The sequence below is a fragment of the Lissotriton vulgaris genome, chromosome 4_1, assembly GCF_964263255.1.
Source record: "Lissotriton vulgaris chromosome 4_1, aLisVul1.2, whole genome shotgun sequence".
NCBI lineage: Eukaryota > Metazoa > Chordata > Amphibia > Caudata > Salamandridae > Lissotriton > Lissotriton vulgaris.
In genome coordinates, this window is record NC_141691.1 from 1,588,467,620 (window position 1) to 1,588,483,032 (window position 15,413).

The 15,413-nt window shown below is 46.1% G+C and overlaps 1 protein-coding gene across 1 annotated transcript in view; it reads left to right on the forward strand.

Moving 5' to 3' along the window:
- Positions 1 to 15,413, forward strand: part of MCMDC2 (minichromosome maintenance domain containing 2) — a 1,367,419-nt gene that overhangs the window by 208,232 nt on the left and 1,143,774 nt on the right. The window contains exon 4 of the mRNA XM_086965823.1: positions 9,650 to 9,845. Within this exon, the coding sequence (XP_086821949.1) occupies positions 9,650 to 9,845 (196 nt within the window). The remainder of the gene's footprint in view (positions 1 to 9,649; positions 9,846 to 15,413) is intronic.

The window sequence follows — 15,413 nt, forward strand, 5'->3', positions numbered from 1 at the left end:
GCTCCAAGTCAGGCTTGTGAAGCCCAGGGAGAGTACACCAATAACTTTGGGGTCAGGAGCGTGGGGTATGATCGGGTGCTAAGCCAAGCAGTAATAGCAGAAAGTGGGCAGTAGCTGATGCGCATTGAAGGGGGGTCTATGAAAAAAGGGGGGGGGAGACATAAGTGAGGGCTCTTTCTCCAATAGCAACTGAAAACACCACATTTAGCTCTACTTGCAACATCTTGCCTTCACAAACACAAGCACTCTACAGGTTGGTCATTCCTGCATGAAAGTGGCTAAGTCTGTTGATGCCTGGGTGTACAGTCTGGAAACAGTATCTGGGGAGGTGTGGAGCGGGTAGCTGGCAAACTAACTGAGGGGAGACAAGCAGGGGCAAATTATGTAAATCTTTGCACTGCCCTATAGGTAGGTGTCTTGTTGGTGCCCTTCACCAGCACAGCTCTTCTTCCTGTGCCACATGGTCAGGTGCGAACACCAAGGAGAAACAGAGGCTCAAATTTCCCCCTAGCAAGAGTCGACGGCATAGTGGGGTGGGACTGGCGATGGGCGCCTCTGGGTGGATGATGAGAGCAATTGCTGACTGCCCCCCCCCCCTGGCATTGACCTTCCACCTCGTCCTATTGATGGGCACAGGTGCTGGGGAGACACATCAGGGATTGGTTCCTCCCCCAGGACACATTGAAGGCACACTGAGAGAGGCTCGGGTTTGAACACACAGGAATAACAGGAGGGCAAAACTAGCTGCCTGAAAACCTACCATACAACTCCACTGATTCGGCGGACAACGTAGTAGTAACGCCCTGCCGCGTTGGGCCCTCAGGATTCAGGACATCGGACTCATTCACCGTATATTGCATCACGATCACGACCGCTAGGAGGTGCCTGTAGCTTAGCAGATGCCCACAGCTCAACAGCTGGTCATGGGACGCCTTCGCTCTAACCCTTTCGGGCTGGCCCTGTCATCAAGGGAACAACCAGAAGGTGACACACAGGCAAGGACAATGCACATAGACATGGCGCTAAACGACAAGCTAGACAATGTGTTATCTGCAGTGGAGGAAATCAATGCAGCCCTAGAAAACACGAGGACATCATTTGAAAGCAAAATAGACAAAATAACCATAGACTTCAATCAACTGTGTGCCGACCAGCCTAAACTAGTGGATAAGCACGTACAACCGAACTACAATTGGAAGAATTGCATCCAGTCACTCAAGAAAACATGACTACATTGCAAATGCTCCTGGGAAAAGTGTCTGCTTTAGAAGACAGAGTGGAGGATGCTGAAGGTAGATCATGCTGCAACAACATAGGCATAAATGGATTACCAGAGGGAATGGAAGGACAAGACCCCGTGAAGTACACTAAGAACTGGCTGCGAGAATGGAGTGGTGGACAATGGAAATACTTGTTTTTTCGATACTCCAGAAGATGCCTGGGATTGGATGGAATCAGCGGGTCACACGACAGCAGCAACGAGACCCACCACAGCAAAGAAAACTTTCGGCAGAGTGAGCAGACCAACCGCAGTAAGCGGAGTTGTGCTAACTGATCTGGACAACTGGTGGCAGTGCCTAACTTAGAACAAATTATATTAGGGCGGAGGACTGCCCTACGCACGGCGGCAGCGCTATAGAAGGAGACCTTTGTCTCAGATCCAGATAATGATACAGCAAAATCCACTAGTGAAGCAGATTCCATAATCGGGCATATGTCGGAATCTGATTTGCCAACGCCATCAAAGATGACACCACAAAGAGCTGACCACATCATATGACCCCACAAGACAACCTACTACGTATATCCCTAGGTCATAGTTAACTTAAGAGTCCTACAACGCAGTGTCTGTGGAGTAACCCTGGGTTACTCCCCCGCAGCCAAAATGAACTGTACATTACTCGTAAGAGGGGGTTGAGGTGGAAAAACACACATTAGCATTGTAACACTACCTGGAGTACATGCACCTTAGTTGGCAAAGTGCACATGCAGACAAATGGGCACAGAAAAATGGTGAATTAGCCCACCCCCCATCTATCACAGGATATGTGTACCAAGCCCAACACGTATGGGGGCGCGTACTTGTTGCCAAAGGTTAGCATGCTGGTTTGGGCGGAACCCAGCTACATATCTGCTCTATCATTGTTATATAAGTTATGTTCTACTAGTTGTTGCTATAACCACCCTGTTACTGAGCAATATTGCCTTACACTCTGCGATCACCCCCTTATGCACAATGCCAGTAGGTGTGCAAGTAGCTACACTACAGAAAGGCATAGTAGTGCAAGTCTTACATTTCTGCAATGACAATGGCACACACAAACATAATAACGTGGAACATGAAGGGCATGCACGCACCCACATGCCGCTATTCCATCTACTCCTATCTAAAGCGTAGATCTGTCCCACATCCCTCTTCTGCAGGAAACCCACTTGCCCACCCTGGAATCTGACCGCTTGCACCGCTGGCACTGACAGGTCTTTGCTGCTGGCTACTCATCTTATGCGAGAGGGGTGCTGATCTAGGTGTGGCCAGGGGCACCCTTTGTGGCGAGATCAAAACAGACCCACACTTGAGATATGTGTTAAAAAAACCCAGACTGAATGGTCTACAGTTGATATTGGGAGTAGTATATGCCCCCAACGTGGAGCAAGCACCGTTCCTTCGTTCCCTCTCAGCTGTCCTAGCGGCATAGAGTGGTCTCCCATGACTGATAGGCGGAGATTACAATGCTGGTTTTGAAGTGATGCTGGATTGCTCCTTCCCTCCACTGTCTAGCATGCACTCCCTGACTAACACCCGAGCACTGAGAGACTTGTGGTGCCACTGGTCACTGGTAGACCTGTGGCGAGTACGGAACCCTAACACAAAAATATACTATTACTCAGCACCACACAGACTCCATGTATGTATCGACCGGATAGTAGGCTCAACAACGTTACACCCAATGATTGACCATATAGAATACCTCGGTCCCCCAGCACACCGACCACAACTTCCTGCTACTATGTCTGCAGTGGGGGACACCTCACCCAGTGATACCCACACGGCACATCCAGCTGGCGGCCTTGGAGGGCGCATCATTCTGTGAAGCGGTAGGCTCTGCCACAACCTAATACTTTGAACTTAACGAGGGATCGGGAGGGAATAAACTAATGGAATGGGAGGCATTTAAAGTGACCATCAGGGATAAATGCCTGGGAATTAACTGGAACATCCGCAGGCATCTAGATGAGGCTATGGGGATGGTAGCGAGAGAACTCATGCAATTAGAGTCGAATTGGACGACTCATCCAGATAATATGGCGAGCCTAGAAGTAAAACATGGCGAGTTGCCAGACCTATTGGAACGCCTTAGATGTGTTAAATGTGCAGCACACACTGCTACAGTACATGCGCATTTGGACCGTGCAGGCCACCTTCTGGCATGGCTGATACGGCATGACCAGGTGCCACACCCCATACAGGCCCTTCGAGATGAGGCTGGTCGTTTGCTCTACGTGCAAGCAGAAATACATGCGGAATTGACCAGCTACTGTAGGGCCCTGTATACACCAAGAACTGCATACAGTGATGCACAGTTTGCTGGCCTTTTCTCCCAAATCACACTCCTGGTACTGGATCAGGCACAGCTTCTAGAACTGGAGAAGCCCATAATCCCCATGGAAATAGCGATATAGGATTAAAGCCACAGGCAAAACTCCGGGCACTAACAACCTCCCCTCTGATTATTACAAAGCATATGCACATATAGTAACACTGCGCCTACAGCTGTTATACAACGCAGCACTGGACACTGGCTCCCTTCTTCCTTCAATGCGGGTGGCGCTACTTGTCTCCCTGCCTAAACCTGAAAAAGACCCAACATAACCCAGATAATACCGTCCGTTGGACTTTCTAAACACGGACTACAAAATACTGGCTAAGGTGCAGCTGATCGTCTGGCTCCACTGGTGCCAGCACTGGTAGGTCCAGACCAGAACTGCTTTGTCCCATCCCACAGCATGTCGCTGAATCCCCGCCAGTTCATTAGGGTTTCCACTTACTCCTCCAGCAATGGCCGCACTAAGGATGCCTGATTTTAGACCTGGAGAAGGGCTTTGATTCCTTGGAATGGGACTGCCTCTTTGCGGTCCTTGCCAAATATGGAATTGCTGGTCGATACTTCCAGCTGGTCTGACTATTATATGCAAAGCCGACAGCGAGAGTAAAGACTGGCATCTCTGAACCATACCGATTTGCTGTGGCACCCGGCAGGGTTGCCTCCTATCTCCACTGTCATTTGCCCTGGCAGTGGAGCCACTAGCAGCAATACTTAAGAGACCATGGCACAGAATGGGGAATCCCCTTGGGAGACAGCATACATGCAGTGTCCTTGTACGCAGACGATATTCTGGTTTACCTCGAAGACGTGTGTTCCCTCCCGCCTACACTAACCCACAAGCTCATGTCATGACTTTTACAGCCCTACCTGGGCTGTGGGTCAACTGGAGCAAATCCTGTCTATACCCTTTTAGCCATGGAGACACAGACCTTGCTCACCGCATTAATGAAGAACGCATTAACTGGCAGCCTGACACTTTCTGCTACCTAGGAATCCATATTTATCACCAACAGGAAAACCTGCTGGAAGGTAACCTAGGGAGTGCGACCACGGCCTTGTGCTGGCAAATGTCATTCTGGCGCATACTCCCCTTGTCAGTTGCGGGCCAGATTACTCTATTGAAGATGGTGGTACTTCCCAGGATGTTGTACTATTTTACAAACCTTCCCATTAACGTAGTACCAGCCCATTTCAGGAGTTTAAATCTGTGATGAGGGAATGCATCTGGAATGAATCCCGATGTTGTGTAGCCCTTACAAAACTTTACCTTCCGACAGATTAAGGTGGTCTAACGGTTCCTAATGTAGAACAATACTACTAATTGACATCCTGGCTGACCACTGGAGTCCAAACGCTGGGAGATCTTTATCAGGAGGTTGCGCTCCTACCATATGAAGAGTTGGCAGACCTGAATGATCTACCACCTGGTCAGTTCCTCTAATATCACTCTCTCCTAGCGGCCCTCAGAGTCCAAATAGTGTGACATGAACACGGAACAGCCCACGCATCTAACCATACAATACCAGAGGGTTCGCAGACTCGCTGCGCCTCCACACAGTAGTATCGCTGGCATCTATTAGACAGAGGTGGGAGATGGACGGGGGCACCCTTTTGTAGACAAGGAATAGACAGAGATGCAGAACAGTCCGATGTATATCCCGTGAAATTCACGCTTTAGACTCATCCAACATTATATAATCCAGAGGACCTACCTCACTCCAGCGATAATCAACACATTCTATAGGTGGTCAGATGTGTCGTGCCCAGATGCCAGCAACTAGATGCTGACCTACTACACATGTTGTGGGCCTGCTCATTATTATGCACTGACTGGCACCAAGTCAGTGCTGCCCTGGTAGCATCCACGGACCGTAATCTGGAGTGTATATGGGAGGAGTGTGTTGTATATGTGCTTCCATATGGCTACTTGGTGTCAGTAGGCCTTCCTTTGTGTTCCCACCTTCCCAGCCTCCCATAGTACCTGTGAGTGTTCTAACTTTTATGTGAATTTTCCAGTCTTGTCAGTTGAGAGTCTGGTCAGCTGGCGAGGTGTACTGCTCTGCTGTGCTATCTTAATAAATCTATCTTGTAACTAAGCATGGGCGAATTTTGCGAATTCGCGATCCGCGAATTTGCGGATTTGCTAATTCGCGATCCGCAAAATTCGCGAATTTGTGCGAGTTTGCGGATTTTTGTTTTTTTTGCATGTTCGCGGGGTTTTTTGCGTGTTCGCGGGGTTTTTTGCGTGTTCGCGGGGATTTTTGCGTCTTCACGAGCCGCTTTCATAGCGAAGTTACCCATGCAGTCGTTTATGGGAGAGGGAGAGAGAGATAGATAGATAGATAGATAGATAGATAGAGAAAGAGAGGGCAAGAGAGAGGGAGAGAGAGAACGAGAGAAAGAAAGAGAGGCCGGATCTCTGAAGGGCCAGATTCCTGAGTTGCCCCTACAGAACATACAGCTTTTTATTTTTAGCAAAATGCATATGAAAATTGTGCTGTAAAGGTCTCTTTTAGTTTAACCCCTCCTGACAACTCAAAATGGGTGTATTTGCCATCCTCTCCCTTCTTCCTGTTTTTCATATCTGTAAGTGCTTCCTGATGAGGTTTAATTCCTTGGACAGGTGCCTCGTTGCCTACTTGTAACTATTCTCTGACCCTGCTTCAAGGGTCAGAGCAGGGTCAGAGAATAGTTGCAAGTAGGCAACGAGGCGCCAGGAAGCAATTAGCAGCAGGTGTCTAACTTGAAGTTAATTTGTTTGTAACCCTTTTGTAAAAGGTTACAAAGAAATTAGGTTCAACTTTTGCACCTGCTGCTGTAACCCTTGCTTGGCTGAAAATTCGTCCCAGCTGATTCGCGGATTTTACTGCGATTTCGCGAGATTCGCGGATTGCGAAATCGCGGAAAATCCGCAAATTCGCCTGCGAAACGGATTTTACGCCCACCCTTACTTGTAACCTGAAGACGTGTCCTGCTGCCTACCTAACTTACTTACTACAGAGTGTATAATGTATCTTTACCCCAGAGGTAGGAAGCTAAAGGTCACTTCCCGCTACCTAGATTTAGGCATGCTGACAGCTAAGCGAATGATCACTAAAAGATGGAAGAAACCTGATCCCCCTGCATTGTTGGTTTGGAGTCAATCGCTTCTGACTTGAGCCAGAGCGAAGGACATGGCACTCCGAACTGAAGATATCCGGGTCCTCCATAGAAAATCTATTGCATCACATTCGGAGGCTATAAAACAAAAATTCCAGGGGATGCAGACAGATTGCATGCGGGCCACAGGTGGAGAAGTGTGGCTCACTGGTTAGAGGAGGCATACCCTGAAGCTGAGGTCAGACCTGGGACCAGGGTTCGATTCCCGACGCGGCAGGGTCCTGAACCCAATTGTCCACGGACTCGATAATTCTCGCTTCGGTGCCCACTCTAAGCACGAGTTCACACTATGCAGCTCTGGGCAACAAGCTTGCTTAATCTCCACAACGCCCCCCCCCCCCGCGGCGGGATGCCTGGCTTTCACCTTGGGGATGCCCAGCACGGGTGATCTCACAGGGAAAAACCAGGACGGGTTCCCAAGGCAAGCGCCGAGATGCCCAAGGGTAATGATCGAGCGCTATATAAGAACACACATACATACCTCTCCGGCCTTCCCCGGTGTTCCTAGTTGTTGAAGCGGGGAATTGCTGCATAGCTATTACATTCAACGGGCAGTCCACATAGCTCATTCCCCTCCTGCACCCTCTATAGACACGCCTTGCACACGCCTTCAGCAGAATGGGTGCTGAAGCCACATGCGTATTGTAGAAGCCACTCATAGCATGCAGAGCCCAGAACACATACATATAGCAAGCGTTTTGAATCGGGTGTCTGCTATCCACTAAACATAATGATTATGCGCCCGTCATTCCAAGCCATAAAACGTCCTAGAAAGCGTCTGTTAACAGATGAGCATGGGACATGCACTTCAGATTGCACACAACTCCTACTCAGCTTGTATAGCAATCGGAAACTCAGGGTGGAATAGCGCGCTATAGATGTCCCATACTATTTTTGGGAATGTGGAGAGAAACTGTTACCTATAGGAAGACATGCTACTGTTGTTATTGTTAAAACCTGCTGTAATAAACATCTGTTTAATGACTTAAATAAGTGCAAACAACCAAGTTGGAAACTACGATGGACAGTGTAAGCTTGCAGGAATGCCACAATATTGAGAAAGCTGTAGTAGTTGAAAGACATACATGCAACAAATCACCTATAACAGGAAAATAATGCTAACTTTCTGTAATGCTGTTTGACAATGCACCCATAATTGTTTGTAACTGTAACAAAACCCAAAATTCGATAAACAGATGTTTGCTCATGTAAAAGCCAAATAGCAAAATTGTTGGGGTGGTGTCAGTATGGCGTCAGTGACAGACGCGGCTGGTGCAGTAAGAGCGGTGGGTCGGGGAAGGAGGAAATCGACAGATGACAGAATAGGGCAAATCCTTTTTTTTTAACAAGAAAACCACTTACTTTGTGCTCACCACATCACCAACTCGGCGATGCGGCAAGCACAAGGGAATCTGTTTTATTTATTAATTTATTTAATTTCTCCTTTTCCGTCGTCTGTCGATTTACATCCCCAACCCCCTCCGCCTCACCACTCTTACCTGCACCGGCCGCACCTGGTCAGTGAAGAGGGTGACCTTTAAGACTCAGGCAAACTGAATCCTTTGCTGAGCTTAGAAGAGCTGATGAAGTGAAGTACCAGTGGGCAAATTCCTACAGTATATTGTACAGATTGACTTGTTAATCACTAAATGGAACCCGCAATCATGAATGAAGTACTGAAGAATCACAGACTACACACCACACTTACGCTTGGTAGTGGGAGGAATGCTATCACACCCATTTATAATGCACTCGAGTTAGACCTGAAAGGGAACCGAACAAATTTAAGACAAATTGGAATTAAGACTTAGGCCAGAAATGATCAGACCATACATGGGAGACAGTCGTAGATCACCCAATATGACTCTTGAGCAATGTAAGATTCAAGTTACGGCTATTTAACTTTTTGTTTTGCATAGAGTAGATCTCACACCTACGAAATTAAAGAAAATATACCCAAGTGCTTTCTCCAAGTGTTATATGGAGGATGCAGGATTTTACCCCATGACTTGGATGTATCCTATTGTAGTATAATATTAAAGGGAAGAGACACTAACACTTAAAAAGATGCTTGCAAGCAGGGACTAATGTTACCAAAAATCTAATAAGTCTATTCCTGTGCCCTAGAAAGAGATTTGCGGTCCTGACCCCTCAATTTTGGAACTCCCTTCCTCAGGACATTAGGTCTACGACATCATACCCTCAATTCAGGAAACGCTTGAAAACCTGCCTCTTTCGCCAGGCGTATGTATAAATCCTTCAGGAGCAGAACTGCTTTGAACGCGCCATGAAACCGTCTGCTGTACGTGCGCTTTACAAGTACTTTTTAACATAACATAACAAAGAGGAAGAGCAGAACCAGTTGCTCGATATAGCCCTGATATTAGCTAAAAGATACATCGCAACCACATGGAAAAATGCATTGACCCCAGAATGGATCAGTGGGTCAGTGTTACTCTGCTGGGTCGATATAGATTGAGAGGAGATCAGATTGAGTAACTTTAGGGGTCGAAGACCAATGGGAATTAATTCAAGGATGGCAAGAGGTCACACACAACTTATTGTGGCATTGCTTCATAGAACTAATTGAAGGGGGCAAGTTGGGTGCTATCTGTCATAATACAGAAGAATGTGAATGTAACTGACAATAATCGACCTGGCAAAAGAAAAACCTGGGAGGGAACTGTAGCTTCCAAGGCTTGCACTCCTATACACTCCCATACACACCCAACTTCTTGCCCCCAAGCCCCACCCTCCCAGTACTTACAAGAAGTGAGCCCTAAGTGTTATTATTATCAGAGTCACTATTGGAATTAAAATTCAGTTACTTACATGTACATATAGTAATAAGTGTACTAATAACATTTTATTTTTCTTTATTATAGATTAATGTGGTGCTGAAGCTCACACATTTGCCATCTCTACCGAGTTATTTTCTCAGTCTTCTTGAGTTTCCAATTGATTACACATCTCAGAGGTTTTATATGTTGGAGGGGATAGTAGTTGCAATGACTGTTGTAACTAAATATACCCAAGGAGCAAGGTTCCTTTGCTCTGAGGAAAATTGTCCATATTCTCAAGGTACAATATTTTTTGTAGTATATTGTAAACAAGTGTATAAGAAAAAAATTACTAGTGTCTTCTATGAGTTGGTACGTGGGAAGTGATTATTCGAATCATAGTGAGCAAGTCTGATGAGATGCAGATATGTTGCCTAATGACATTACACTGTGCATTGTGGGAAAGGTTCACAAGGAGCTAGAAATAATGCTTCTAAGCCCAGACTTATTCTGTTTCTATTATCATATGTAAAGGTTTTTGGATCACAATTTCCCTTCACTGCAGAGTTGTGCTAACTGCAAGTAGCAAGCTGGTACTAACCCAGGCTTTTACTGACACTTAGGGTAGAGGGTAATGAAGGGTACAACAAGAGTACAAAATGCCAGAGGGCCTGATTCATATAGGGTCTGCTTGGAAAGTTGGAAACGAGCTCTCATAGTTTTACTGCCTGGAGAAACAGTTACTACTGTATGAAATCTAAATGTAGTCCTAAAAGTCTGGAACAGTTCTAGCTTTCCAGGAGGATTCCAATGCATAGCCATTTGTGCATGAGAAATATTGCAAACTGCAGGTGTACATTTAAGAGTTATGTGCATTTACACATCACTTTTTGGGTGAGAAAATATTTCTGCATCTGGAGAAGCCCATTCTTGTACACTCTACCAATTGTGGGGTCATTCCAATCCTTTTGTTAATATAATTTGGCACAAAAGGAGTCTGTACTGGAGAAAAGGTTCTGTAGTGTATTTTTTAGGACCTACCAAACTTAATTAGCGGACCTTGACTGGTAAATGATTCCATCACCATTTATGAATATTTATTTGCACAGACTTGTCTGATTCACAGCACATTACCTTTACAGTGAGATAGAAGATACCGACTCTGTTCATAATGTTTTAATATTTTGTCTAAACAAAAAACGGTATTAATACATTAAGGAAGATCTGTTTTAATTTTAAATAACATTATTGTTCATTCTTCTATGGGAAATTGATAATATCTTGCAAAGTGAATGTTTTTATTATCAAAGACCTACTCCAGTTCAGGTCCAGTGAAAATAATCTTTTTATTTTACTTCATGAATGTTTGGCCTTATTTTTATTGCTTCATCAAGAAATTGCTGTTCAGTTACACTGTCTAACATTAAAATGCACAAAACACCCGGAGACATAGGGTCCTAGGGAAATTTTGAGACCAGCCCGAGTTCACATCCCCAAATATTCACTTATAAAACAACACAACGAACCGGGGGTCTAAAAGCCTAATCTAGATGAAAAGACCAAACACATCTCCCAATGGTAGAGTGTATCTATATGTGCTACAAGAAATGCTAAATTTAAGGAAAATCACATCAGGAACCAACAGCTTATTAGTGATAACGTGGTTGGGATCAGTTATACACTCAATCTGGATAACCATCAACTATTCCAAGTGATCAGTTCTATCATTTGGTCAACCAGCTTAAAGGAATGGTGAACCACTTGATCATAGAGGACACCACGCCTGTATGCGCAAAGGCTAGAACCCAACCAAAGGATCACTAAGAAAAATCCAAGGGGCAAATTAGTTTTCATTTGCCCATTGGAACAATAGAAAGAGACACACAGTGCATAGAAAAGTAGGTTAAAATAAGATGATGTGTCCTAATAAAGAATATTTTTATTAAAGATGGGTACACACCCCTTCATTAAAAACAGAACAGTGCAAACTGCAGCTTAAACAAATAACTGCCATGAAGGGGCCAACATGTTTCAGCGAAACGGGCTCTACTTCCCTTAGGTTTTCTTCTGGGCCTCTGTTCTTATAATTGCTACTGCATTTATTCGTGTATATAATTTGAAAATAAACAAAACAGTGAAAATACTTGCTGTGATACAGTGAAAGAATACGCAGTCTGTTCCTCCACATCAAGGGATGCAGATTACATCAAACTTGATGGGGGACTGGACCTCACCTCACCTGGACCATGCTCAGGATATTGAGGCCCGCTCTACTCCGTCGGTACCACGAGACTTAAGAAGTCTCGAGGTACCGACGGAGTAGAGCGGGGCCTCAATATCCTGAGCATGGTCCAGGTGAGGTGAGGTCCAGTCCCCCATCAAGTTTGAAGTAATCTGCATCCCTTGATGTGGAGGAACAGACTGCGTATTCTTTCACTGTATCACAGCAAGTATTTTCACTGTTTTGTTTATTTTCAAATTATATACACAAATAAATACAGTAGCAATTATAAGAACAGAGGCCCTGAAGAAAGCCTAAGGGAAGTAGAGCCCGTTTGGGTGAAACATGTTGGCCCCTTTATGGCAGTTATTTGTTTAAGCTGCAGTTTGCACTGTTCTGTTTTTAATTAAGGGGTGTGTCCCCATCTTTAATAAAAATATTCTTATTAGGACACATCATCTTATTTTAACCCACTTTTCTATGCACTGCGTATCTCTTTCTATTGTTCCAATGGGAAAATGAAAACTAAATTGCCCCTTGGATTTTTCTTAGGGATCCTTTGGTTGGGTTCTAGCCTTTGCGCATACAGGCGTGGTGTCCTCTATGATGAAGTGGTTCACCATTCCTTTAAGCTGGTTGACCAAATGATAGAACTGATCACTTGGAATAGTTGATGGTTATCCAGATTGAGTGTATAACTGATCCCAACCACGTTATCACTAATAAGCTGTTGGTTCCTGATGTGATTTTCCTTAAATTTAGCATTTCTTGTAGCACATATAGATACACTCTACCATTGGGAGATGTGTTTGGTCTTTTCATCTAGATTAGGCTTTTAGACCCCCGGTTCGTTGTGTAACATTAAAATGCCAAATAACAGCTCCTATTTCCCAGGGAGGGCTGGCAACCTAGGGCCAGATGTACGACTCACCAATTTGCGACTCGCAAATTGCGTCGCATTTGCTACTCGCAAATAGGGATGTATAACAGTTTCTCAGACACTGTTAGCGATTCCTAATGGGGTTGCAAATCGCATGCCTCATGAATATTAATGAGGCTGTCGCAATTGGTGACCCCATTAGGAATGGCTAGCTGGCACTCCCAGGGTCCCAGGGATGGTGGCCTGCTGGGGTCAGCAGACCACCATGTCTGGGACTGCTTTTAAATAAAGCAGGATTTTTTTTAATGCAGCCAGTTTTCCTTAAAGGAAAATGGGATGCATTTAAAGAGAAAAATTAAACTTGTCAGTTTCACTTTTTTAAGGGCTTGTAGTGGTCCCTCGGACCACTGCCTGCTCTTAAAAATATTTTCTCACATACTCACAAAGGGGTAGGGGTCCCCTGGGAATCCCTTACTGTTTGCGAGTGGTTTACCACCTACTTGAAGTAGGTGGGAAACTGCGAGTGTTTTGCGGCCGCAAAGCAATTGTACATGGCATGGTGACACGCTATTAGGAAGGGACGCCCTCTCCTAATAGCGGGAGTTGCAAATGCTTTTTTGCAAGTCAGTGACTCGAAAAATAGCATTTGTATATGCCATTCTCTTCCAGGGGATCCTCATAAATAGTCATAAGCATTAGAGTATTCCCGTCTATGCGCGGGACCCCGGAAACATTGTATTATATGTGCCCCACATATATATATAAACATATATATATATATATATATATATATATATATATATATATATATATATATATATATATAATAAGCAATTGCAGCCTAATAAACACCAGAGCTGAATTATGCTGTAAAGAATTTCCATAAACCATGAACAAACATGCATTATAAACATGAGAGACAACAACAGTATTGTTTCAGAACTGCTTTAATGCTCAGAAAGCAGTGGAAATTCTCATGAAACACTGAAATCATAGGAAGCTCCCAGGCTCCATTGCAAAACCAGTCTAAAAAGACTGAAAAGCTAACCTGCATCAACGTGCAGCAAACTGACACTGTGCCTTTAAGGCACCCATGACCCCCAGCTTCCCATCATGCCTCAGGGGTGACAGTTAGGTCAGTTGTTCTTTCCGGCTCCTTCAGGAAGGACCCTGGTAACTCAGCTCCACTCTTTTCTGGGTTTTTGTCTGAAAATTCCTTCATTATTCTGATTTTTTTGACTTACTTTGACATTTTACATCAAGTCAAGTAAGTATCTGTCTTTATTGGCAGTTTTTTGAGGCATTTTCTCTCAAAATGCCCTCACTCTTTGATAACTGCCCTTCTTGTGGCAACAAGAAGGCCAAAACAGACAGTCATGATGTCTGTATACTTTGTTTGCCTGAGCATCATGACCCAAAGACCTGTCCTCACTGTGAGCGCCTGTCAGAAAGAACTCTTAAGGACAGGGAGAGGAATCGCATTTATGGCCTGGCCCAAAGGTCATCCAGAGGAAGATCTCTGGTGAAGAAGGGCTCTAAGAGGGCTAGAACACCTTCAAGGGACAAGTCTTCACGTCCTTCAGCTTCTGCGTCGCGCTCGGCGCTGAAGAAACAACTACCGGTGGGTCATTTATCGAAAAAACGACCGTCGACGTCGGGCTCGCCGTCGAAAAGAAGATCAGGTCAGTCGCCGACGTCGAGGATTCCAGCTCCGTCGTCGAAATCCCCTCCGCCGTCGTCAACCAGGCGACGATCGGTGTCGAGGGAGGTCACTCCTCCGCCATCGTCAACAGGGCGACGATCGGCGTCGAGAAAAGTGACTCCTCCGCCGTCGTCAACCAGGCGACGATCGGCGTCGAGGACCATCACCCCTCCGCCATCGTCAACTCGACGACGATCGGCGTCGAGGACAAAGACCCCTCCGCCGTCATCAACCCGGCGACGATCGGCGTCGAGGGACGTTACACCTCCGCTGTCGTCATCCAGACGACGATCGGCGTCGAGAAGTGTGACCCCTCCGCCGTTGTCAACAAGGCAACGATCGGCGTCGAGGCCCAAGATCCCTCCGCTGTCGACAACCAGACGTCGATCAGCGTCGAGGAGACGATCTTCGTCTGCGTCTCATCGGCGCTCAGCGTCGAGGGTGGCCAATACCCCTCCGCCGTCGTCGCATAGACATTCGACGTTGAGAGAGGAAGCTCCGTCGTCGGCTGGTCGTTGCCGTTCGACATCGAGGGACCATCATTCCTCACATCGCTTGCCGTCGAGACATTCAACGCCGAGATTACTTGCTCCGTCGACGCCCCAGAGGTTTCCGACGTCGAGAGAAGAGGTTCCATCGTCGGCAGTGCAACGCTGTTTGACGCCGAGAGACCAGCGTTCGGCGACTTCGAGGCATTCGACGTCAGAACACCCGACATCGTGGCCACATGAAAGGGCTGATTCGACGGCAAGGGACTCTGTGATTATGGTGGCTGAATCAGCTTCGCGCCACTCCTCTTCATCTTCTGGCTCCTCAAAATCACCCTCAAGGTCCAGAAGTCCGGTCAGTAAAACACCTTTACGACGGACAGATCCTTCTTCGGAGGGGGTGAGGTTGTCCCCAAGATGGTACCAACCTTTAGATCGTTGGCGAGACTCAGGGGCTGCCAAGCAGATGCAAGAGTACGCTAGTCCCAAACACAGGTCTCCACTTCGAAGACTGGTGGCGGAAGTGGACAGACGCAGCCCTCCCAGGTGCCAAGTTGAAAGATCGCCTGTGAGGAGGC